General features: G+C 33.8%; 1 protein-coding gene across 1 annotated transcript in view; it reads left to right on the top strand.

Annotated features, from left to right (window-relative positions):
• The window catches only part of LOC108578677 (monocarboxylate transporter 10), a 20,782-nt gene that overhangs the window by 9,118 nt on the left and 638 nt on the right, over positions 1–11,026 (top strand). Inside the window, 6 exon segments of the mRNA XM_017942051.1 lie at positions 3,184–3,335; positions 4,229–4,502; positions 5,347–5,482; positions 7,028–7,193; positions 7,928–8,174; positions 8,729–8,869. Coding sequence (XP_017797540.1) covers positions 3,184–3,335; positions 4,229–4,502; positions 5,347–5,482; positions 7,028–7,193; positions 7,928–8,174; positions 8,729–8,869 — 1,116 coding nt within the window.

Genomic DNA, 11,026 nt, shown 5'->3' with positions numbered 1-11,026 from the left:
ATTTCTGTGAAATTGTTCGCAAATGTTACACAGGAAAAAGAGAAAAAGTATTTTATTCTAAATGTTAAGTAATTTGCGATAAAATGAAATTTAAGATAAAGGTGTCAGATTAATAAAGAGTATCGTATTATTCCGTTAAAAGCTCTTTACTTCAGTCTTATCGATACACATAATACTGTGTTAACAGCTGTTAAATAATACAGTTTAAAGAACGTAATACTTCAGGAATAAAGTAGAAGTATTAAAAAAGGAGAGTAACGATAAATATGCGAGTTAAAGAAAGTGGACACGTTTTGTTGTTATTATTCAATATTTATTAATTATTTCTGCAGAAATGCTTATTTTCTTCTTTTGAAATGCACTACGTGTAACTGTGCTGAACTTGTACGAACGATAAGATAACATTTTTGAATAATTGTGATATGAAGAAAAAAAAAAAAAAATGCAGACATCGACAGTTTACATATTTTATCATAGGTTGAATTTTATCGCAGATTAATAAATCATAATACGATTATTTGTTAATACCAGATAAAATTTAACATTGTGACAAAATTTATATCTGAAAAATAAGATTTGCTAAAAGATATATATATTATTTACCGAATAATCCTCAAATGTGCAGAATATTTGATAACTTCCTGAACAGACTGTAATGCTCTTGTAAAATGAATTGTTCTTTTTTCTTCTCTTTTATATTACACGATAAATGGAAAAAGATCTGAGATTGAAGTTGTGAGAAAATACGAAAATAATGCTTATTTTACGTTTATTACAGTTAATCGTTATCCCAAGCAGTTACTGCAGTCAATGAACCGTGTGTTTTCTTACCATTTTTAACATTTATCAACTCTTATAGTGATAATGTAGTATCTAATAGTTTTTACCGACGGAGCGTTGAACTGTCTGAGTTTCATTCATTTAATCCTTCATTAAATTCCTTTTTCTTTTAGCATTGTTCTCGATTACACAGAATGGGCAAATATTATTAGAATACCATTAACAATATACTCTTTACATTATTCGTAAGTCTAATGGTTTCTTACATTAGACATTTTTTGTTAACTTCACAATGTCAACTTTATGAAAAGAAAAAGAAAAATCTTCTTGCCTACATTTCATTAGAATTTATTTTCTGTTGCATAATTTTAACGGGGAAAGTAGTAAATAAATCATATTATAAAATTAGATAAAGCAATATCTTTCATTGTCTCTATTTTTATCGTCGAAACTGTTCAGATTCAACGCGCAGTAAAAAGGATAACGTATTGTTGCATTTTGCATGCCGTTAGTGATTATGCTTTAAAGCACAATTGCGGCGAATATACGAAGTTAAACAACGGATAAATAAAAAGGATATTAAATTTACCAGTTATCTCGATGATTCTCCAGACAAATTCACTTCGAGAGTGAAACATACTCTGGAAGATAATCGAATATTGTTGTCATTCATCGTCCCCCACAAATGTCTCGGTTTAACCGTAGAATGGAGAAGCAGAGACACGTTTATAGGATTAATTGAGAAACGTTAAGTGGAAGAAGACCTGGGACAGTGAGGATTCTGATAGGAACGCGAACGACTTGTAGTGTAATTCAATGGTTAATTCGTCCGTGGCCTAAATTCGACGTTTGAAAAAGTGAATTCTGCTTACCGAACGTTCCTTAAGACTTAATTATTGTTAAGTGAAGTATGGAATAATTACTCGGTGTGGCGTATATCAATTAAACTGATCGATCGGCCTAATCATTCGCAGAGTCAATGCCCTGGACAACCTGGATCTGAATTAATCGACAATTACATGAGCATTAATAGTAACGAGGGTCAAATAATATTAATCTAGGGGTAGTTACACTTGGAAGTAGAAGTAGGTCTTTACTAAACAATACGAACTCTGAACGATGCCTAAGATAGTAGCATAAATGAAGAGATCCTTGCATTTATTATTAGCAGCACATTTGTCTGCGTTCGTTTAAAGGGATATCGATGCACTCCTTTGCGTTAGGTTGTCGCATAAGTTGCTGTCCAAAGTGAAAAATATTTTTATGAAAATTCTAGGATATTCTGTAGTGAGAAAAAAGAAACGGGGAAATTTTGTGAAATGAGAAGAAAATGAGAACGCTTACGTTTTTCTTCTTTTTATTAAATTTGAAAGTTCGTTGGAAATATTGGAGAACGCTTACGTTTTCTTTCTTTTTTTTTTTTGTCAAATTTAAAATTCGTTTGTTGGAAAATGTTGATTTAAATTGTTAACATTTAGGAGGAATTTATGCGACGACCTAATATTATAATTGAAAGATTGCACAAATGGTGTTTTCGAGTGATTTTCTTTCAAGGTATCACGTGTTTAGAATTGTTAATTAATATTATCTTGCTTTCTGAACATTTTCTTGGAGGAATTTGTGCGTTTTATCTGATTAAAAATGCATTTGGTTTCATTGTGTAAAAGTTACTACAGAGTTACCGAAGCATGAAGCTATTAAGCAATATCAAGATCAAAGTAAACCTTTCGTTGGATATTGATAGCATGGTAGAACTTCTGTTATCTGAATTGCCATCGCTCGAATATTCTACTATCTGGACATTCTGTTGTATGAATATTCTATTAAAAATAAAACGATTTTTTTTTTTTTTTTAGAACGTTTTGCATTTTATCTTTTTTTGGCATAAATAAGATTACAGTACGTAAGTACGCACATGTGCAATACCTATGTAATATGCAAAGAAGGTACTCCAAATGAGAATTATTTTTAAAAAAGAGAAATACGAAATGGAGGTTTTTACATTAATTTTCATTTGTGTTACTATTTTTCTCTCTCGGAAATGTATAGAAAATATCGTAGAAAAGTGAAATTTGTTTCTCTGAAAAGTTATATAGTTTCTTAATAAATGAAATAAAAGTTACATACAGTGAAATATAGAATTTCTATATTTTTTAATTATGTGAACAATAGCAGTTCCGCTGTGCTTTTTTCCAAAATAAAACTTGTTTCTCTGAAAAGTTTCTTAATGAATGAAGTAAACGTTACAGCGAATTATAGAATTTCTATATTTTTCCAATAATTTGAATAATAGCACTTCCGCTGTGCTTTTTACGCACATGTCGATGGTAGAACAGAGAAATTGGTGTAATTTGGTAGCGGAAATTGTCAGAAATTGTCGAAAGCAGTGGTGCTTTGTTTCAGCCTTGGTAGGGTCGTTAACCATCGGCACCACGTTCTTTTTATCACCGATTTCTGGCATTCTCACCGATAAAATTGGGATTCAGATGACCACACTTTTGGGTGGTGCACTTGCATCTGGTGGAATGCTACTCTCGTCGATATTTTCTAGCAAGGTAAATAATTGTTTCTTTTTTTTTTTTTATTTACTTTTACCATACGCGTTTAATAAAGTGACTTTGTTAAACCAATTTAATTCGACGCATATTTTTCATTCGTTCAATCTTGCATCGTCAGTTTCACTTATCTTAGTGGAAATAATTGTATATAAGTATATAATTATGCAATAACACCATGTAATTTTGTCTTCGGAAATTTGTTTCTATTTTTAACCGTTTTAAAGATACCAATTGTGTGAGACACTTGGCGTAACATAATTTTAAACGACGAGTAAAATAAATATTTACATTATTGAAAAATTAGGCTAATTTTAAAGTGGGATTTTTGATAGTGAACCTTTTCCATGAATCTTACCGTAAAAAGTTAAATAAAATTACTTCGATTAGGCTTGATTATATGGTAGATTAGGAAACAAATTAATTAGGAACAAAAATTGTACCAAGGCACAAATTTTCATATTTTTGGTAAATATTGTAGTTTCAATAAATTGAGCTTGTAAGAAAATAACTAGAAAATTAGTAGATATTTGAGATCGATTGATCTTTTTCAACTTTATTATTATTCACACGAAAATGTTTGCAATTTTCCAATTAATTTTCGCACCGAACTACATGTCTATCTCAAATAGTAGCGTGTCTTTTCTTGTGTTAAAAAAAAAAAAATCGAACTTTACATTAGAAATGTCACGGTGTCAGGGCGAATAATTTGGTTCTCACTGCAAAGTATTCTAACACGATGAAAAATTTGCTAGGGAAAGGTAATTACGAGCGTGAGCTAAAACGAGCGTGGCAGGACGATTTTCACGAAGAGACATTACCCTCGATATTATCGCATGGTATCCGCGTTGTCATAACCGACTCGAGTTATTTTTAGAATCGCTGTGCTTCAGGTAGCATTGCTCTATTTGACCTACGGAGTTATGTACGGGCTTGGTGCAAGTCTTGCCTACACACCGAGCCTGGCGATTTTGGGCCATTATTTTAAGAGATATTTGGGCTTGGTCAATGGAATCGTCACGGCCGGCAGTTCCATATTTACCACCCTTATGCCCTACTTGATGGAAGTCATTCTTCGTCGTTTCGGCTTAGAGGGCACGCTTAGGTTTTTGGCTATGCTCACTGCCATCGTTATGGCGTGCGCCATTCTCTTCAAACCCATTCCACGTAAGTTTTATCGTGTTTGTACCGGTCAACTTTTTACTTTCTAAGCTTTTCTACGTTGTTTCTTTGTTTAAGACCGAGGCTTCTGAAAATAGGTCAGAGTTTGGGAATTTTTTTTATAGGAAACTGCTAAATGGAAAGTTTCTATTTTTTTCGCTGGATATGAATGAAACTTTCAGCTTTTTTCTGTGCATTTTTTGAAGAAGTTTGAAGTCAATTATTTTGGCAAATTTTTCTATAATAATTATAATTTTTTAGAAAAGCGTACGCTATATTGTAGGTAATACAGTTTTATTTACAAATCGAAAAGAAGTTTCCTCCATTTTATAACATTTTTACCTTTAAAAAATTGCAGAAAAAAGCTGAAAGTTTCATTTATATCCTCCGAAAAAAATGTAAACTTTTCATGTAGTAGTTACCTATGAAACAAATTTCTAAACTTTACCTATTTGTAGAAGTCTCAGTCTTGTTTGGTCACCTGTATAATTACAAAAATTAAGTTTTCATTACTTTAATAATTTGTTCAATCAAATATGTACATCTCATTATTAGCTTAGATAATGTAGATAATTAGGTGACATAAAATCCAAAATTCTCCAATACTTTTTATACGTCTATCTCAAGTAAATTTTCCTAATTTCTATATTTCACGTCTTTCTACAACTAAGAAGAATATAAAACTGTTATTTCACAACATATATGCATTTTAATGTGATACACTTATTAATATTAAAAATCAGCAATAAAAACGCAAATTCTTCTACGCGAGAAGATACCAAGTATCGAGTATCGAATAAACCGAATAGCATTACGTCAAACTAGCATTATTGCTGAACAATTCTTTCAGTTAACTCCGTGCCCCGGGATCAACTAAAATCTAAATCAAACTTCAAAAGCTGTCTGAAGGAAGTGGTGAACGTCTCGATCTGGAGGAAAAAACGATACGTGGTGTGGGCTAGCTCTATTCCTCTCGCTCTATTCGGGTTAGTATCACCACGATGAACGAGCAATTGCATACCATAACGTACGAAGTATTGGGCTGCTGCATCAATTTTGTCCGCTAGAATACTTCTACAATTTCGCGATTTTTCGAAACAGCTTATAGGTACTTACTTCAAACCATGTGTTTTCCATTATTATTTGAACCACTCGGAAGCCAAAATTATCAGCTCCACACTTTTTGATATTCTTCCAATATTTTAATTTTAATTTTTCATAAATAAAGCAAATTTAATGAATTTTATTTATTAAAGTTAGCCACTTTGGCTTCTGAGTGGATCATTTACGACATTTTTCCTCCATGTGGAAATTTTGCGTTATGCTCCTTTCATAAAAGTCTTGGGATTTGTCATTAAGAGAAGAACTTATTGCATTCTTTGCGGTTTTCAAATTATCGAATTTTTCCCCGTCTAAACTGTTTTGCGGCGATGGAAAAATGGGAAAATCTGTTGGTACCAGATCCAGGAAATATCCTCGACGAGGATTAAGTTCCCATTGCAGTTCCCGCTCTTTCGATTCACAAGGGATGATTTTTAAATTTGCAGTTCTCTCAATTCTTGACATACTTCTTTTTATCATTAAATTCCTCTCGCTAGTTTCTAAAGGACGTTGTCCACCTTTTGACCAATGTCTTTCTCTCCGTTACATTATTGCACAAAACTCACATTTCATCTGTCGCGACCAGACGATGGAAAATATCTTCTTTTTGCCCAGCACGAAGTGAAAAACACAGACAGAGACGACACGGTACGGTAAATTTTTCTGTGACACCTCGTTGTGGTAGCAAGTTGTATTTCGAACAATAAAACCATTAGTGTGGAGACTCTTTACGACACTTGAATCCTGAATTTCAAACTCGGATACAATGCAGTAGATAGTCAATTCTGAATTTTCTGATAGGCTGTCTAGTGTACGAACCAAGAGGCGGACAGAATTTACGCAGCAACCTAATCATACACGAACACTTTCGCTGTACGCAACATAAGCAACGATCTTAATCAGCTTTGGCTCGCGTGCCGACGTTCGTTTTTTCATCGTTAACCCTTTGACAGTCTAATAAAATTATGAATTACGATATAAAAAATGTAGATTTTACTAAGTCACAGTTACGATAATAACATCTCCTCGTTTTCTAACTTTCTTCCTAAGAGAGACTCTCTCTTGAGTTGAGCGCTTAATTATTTAACGCTCTACCTGAGTCTCGCACGGGACAAACTGTCGAAGGGTCGAACTGTTCGTTTTCATAATCGACACGCGACCACTCGTTAACATTGAAACGATCGAGGCTGCCGGTTAACGCGAAGAATTCAGGTGTCGCGGAAGCTGCGAAGAGGTTTGCGGCAAGCACCGGTTGCAAAAGCAAAACTGGTTTCTCAACGGCAATCCAGTTACACGAGTGGTGTAATTCAAGCCGTTGGTTGAAAGAAACGACCGCGGCGAGAGCGTGTACATGTACATAGTGTAAAGGATTGAATCGCCGGGGTATTAAGTGACATGGCTTTTCGGATCAATGAGAACGTTCGTTTCAGGTATTTCGTGCCGTACGTTCACATAGGGAAATTCGTCGAGACGGTGTTCAAGGACGCGGACGGTAAGCTGCCGATCATGTGCATCGGAATCACTTCCGGTATCGGACGACTGCTCTTTGGCTATATCGCCGATTTGCCCAGAGTGAACAGAATATTGTTGCAACAGGTAAATCGTCGATTGATTTCGTCTCGCTTGAGTGAAAAAGAGCTGCACGCTCTTTAACCCTTTGATTTGTGATTTTTTCATTTATCGACTGTGCATGTGAACGTAAGCTATTTGGTATTTTAATTCTGTGTGAAGCGAGAAAAGCTGATTTATTGTACGAGTTCAAATGATTAAGAAATGTTAACCCTTTGCGGTTCGAATAGTCCAGTTAGTCTGCGGTCAATTGGCCACTGTTGGACAATATAGTTTGCCTTTATTTCAATACTTCAGCGCAATATTAATTATAGATTATTAAATTTCGGTATAATATTAATGCATGAAAAATGGTCTATTATCGTTTGTAATTTATGATTTATCATCGTATGATATCTGAAGGCGAAATTTAACCACAAGGGGTTAATGGTGAAAATTGAATAAACACTCTATTTATAGAAAATTGAATATTATCCTATTAAGTTAAATGAAAAATACCTTCCAATAGAGTTTTATGTAATAAATGCTTAATAACAATCAGTAATAACCATTTATCAACTTACATTTTACCTCGTTTGTAAGACAAGGTAAAATCCATTTGAAACACCAAATAGAAGGGTTAATAAAATTTTCAGCAATTTAGCACTCTCGTGGAGATAAAGAAGAAAGTTTCGATAAAAGAGTTTCTCTTAAAATGAATTTTTTACTGAAATTGTAATCAGATTTTGTTTGTTTGAACGTTATCATTTTTCCTTTCTCAGATATCGTTTCTTAGCATTGGCGTTCTTACAATGCTCCTTCCCGTTACACCTTCATTCATGGTGTTGTTGCTCATTTCTCTGGCCATGGGGTTATTCGACGGATGCTTTATATCCCTTTTGGGTCCCATTGCATTCGATATATGCGGTCGAGAAGGAGCAACCCAAGCTATTGGATTCCTGTTAGGCATGTGTTCTATACCTTTGACTGTGGGTCCACCTATTGCTGGTCTTCTATACGACCATACTGGTAATTCCGTTTCCATAATTAATTAGTTTGCATTCGACGTCTTTATACGTCTCTATTCCAGCTCCAATTAGCACGTAATACGAATCTTCTTACTGGTAAAACACTAAATTAATTTGATCGTAAGCTGACATATTTCAAACTTTGTTGTTCAACTTTATATCTTGGATTTGGACGTAGTGTTACTTTTCTCGCTATCTCTCTAAGAAATTGATCATCATTGTTGATTCAGTGCCTCGAGTTTATTTAATCCTCCAAGTCCAGGGGTGTTTTAAATTTGTAGAATTTTCTTTTGGGTTAAAATAGTCTAAAATTTGAAAATTATGGATTACTGGTATGGGATTCTGGAGTCTCATTTGGACTTGGAGGGTTAAGAAAGTAATTTTATTATTAGAGACAATTTTGAAGAGGCGATAAGAATAATACAGAGACGTAAATAATTTTCTCAAAATCTACCGAAGGAAAATAGGCTGTTACTTTAGAATGTGTACTATAAAGATTTTTCAATTTACCAAGAAACAGACATAATTGGGTTGCATTTCTCTCTTTTCCAACAGGTAGCTACGATTTACCATTTTTCTTAGCCGGTATTCCGCCAATAGTAGGGGCACTCACTATGTTCTTGATTAAATTCGTGGAGGACGAGGAGCAGAGCACTGTCAGAGAGAATCCAGGGGATAAAGCCACTTGTCAGAATGGTCGGTAAACAGGTATTTGTACATCATTCACATCTAACTAACAGAGTTTGTTTCTCCATGTGGTATCGAAAACACGTGCGTGTCGGTTTGTAAACTGTTTTCACGAAGGCGGTTGAAACTTTCCACGGAAAGCTTTTCGGATAAAATAAAACACGAATCCGCCTGCTGTCGAGGGGGACAGAGCACTTGGTAAAAAAATTATTGAATTCTTCGACAAATTATTATCTGCACATATTGCACAGAATTCATTGCATCTCTTTCTTTTTTTTTTTTGGATATTGCATTGCCTGCTTGAAATTCACCGCATGCTTCTGCACGACACAATTTTTCATCACTGAGAATGTAACAGAATTTTTATTTTGGTGCACGAATTAAACGGTGCTGATGGAAATTAATGCGAACTAATAAACATTGAATTTTTAGAAATGAAGAGAAACTACCTTTGAAAGATATTCCTTTTTTTTTTGTTTGTAAAAGCTGAAGCTTGTTTTAATTTGTGAGATAGATGAAATTTGTACTTTTTCTCTGCATTTTTAATTTTCGAATTCGTTATTGCTTCCGGTGGAGGAATGTTTTTCTACTCGAAAAATCAATACCTCGTCTGGGCTCGAGAAATGAATGCGTTTCACGGAATACGTATTTTTTTTTTTTGGCTTTTGTTCATTTATCTCTCTGTAACGAAGGCTAACATAGTAATTTGAATTAATCGTGGCAATGTAGCCTTGCAACAATTAATTACTTATTACACCCTGCGTTGACAGTTTAATTACGCCTCGGCTCGTTGCTGTATGACGACAACTCTGTCATCCATTATGCGCTATTCATAGTCAGTATTTACTTTTCTCATAGAGGTAATTCGTCTACTTTTCTGCTAATATTCTGTTTCTACGTTTTAAAGACGGAATAGGAATCTTGACGACACTTCTTGCACAGCGAAGTTAATTTTATCGTTCATTTGTGTAAGGGTAATTTTATTCGAAAATGTTTTATTTCAATTACATCAAAGCTCGAACATTATATTACATTCGTAAATAATTTTACATTTTTCGAGCATATTTTAAAATGTATTTATTTTTCGAACGAAGTAAAGTTGTTTATGTTGTAATTATAACGATAATTTTGAAGAATAGAAATATTCATTGGCGTGAAGAATTTCAATTTTTAGAATAAATCTTCGTTTCAGTTTTGCTTGTTCAACTTTCGCTGGGAATACTGATAGAAAAAATGTTTTTTCTATTAATATATTTTTTTAAATATGAAATTTCAATTAACAACGAAAAATGGAACAGAATTGAGATGAATAGTAGTAGGAGAGTAATAAATACAAATTGTTTATCACGAAAATCCTCGTTTTGAGAAATACTGGGACAGACAGACGAATATAGAAGGCCTGCAGTAGTATTAACCAGTTTGAGTCAGGCATTGGTTCCACTGACCCGAACGTTGAGCTTTCAATATGAAACGTGTTAATAAAAAGCAGTGATATTGTTCTTTAGAATCGATACTAGGCATCAAAGTCATGGAAAAGCTTCCATTTACGGGTACCTTTCTTTTATCATAGCCTTTTTCTCTGTTTTATTATTTTCACTTCGTATTTTATCACGTATTCCTGTATTTTAACACAGTGCAGGTACACTTGAACGATACCTACGATTCTCGTATAATTGGCAAATAAAAGTGTCGTTTAAATTATCCTACTTATTTAACACGTTCGTTGCCACCGGAAAATCGATAGCACGCTGCGCAATACGTTCTGGACCGCATGTGCTGCGTCGCTGGCAGCGAACGTGTTAACTCTGGTATCAAGAATTGAATTTTTTTTGTTTTTATTAAACAAACAGAGATTCTTTACAAGAATTTTATATTTTACAAACGAAAGCAAATTTGTATGTTTGCATTAAACAAACAGAGAATCTTTGCAAGAATTTGACAAACCATCTTCATCGTCCTTCTTCCTTCAAATTTTCTATATTTTACACACGAAAAAGAAATTTGTATGCTTGTATTGAACAAACAGAGTATCTTTGCAAGAATTCCATAAACCATCTTCATTGTCCTTCTTCCCCCAAATTTTCCACGAAATTCACACGTGTGAATAAAATTCTCGTCTGTGAAACATTTTACAAAAAGAGAAAACAAGAAAAATGATTTCCAATC

The sequence above is a fragment of the Habropoda laboriosa genome, unplaced genomic scaffold (genome assembly GCF_001263275.1).
Source record: "Habropoda laboriosa isolate 0110345459 unplaced genomic scaffold, ASM126327v1 scaffold69, whole genome shotgun sequence".
Lineage (NCBI taxonomy): Eukaryota > Metazoa > Arthropoda > Insecta > Hymenoptera > Apidae > Habropoda > Habropoda laboriosa.
This window is presented reverse-complemented; position numbering and strand designations above follow the sequence as displayed.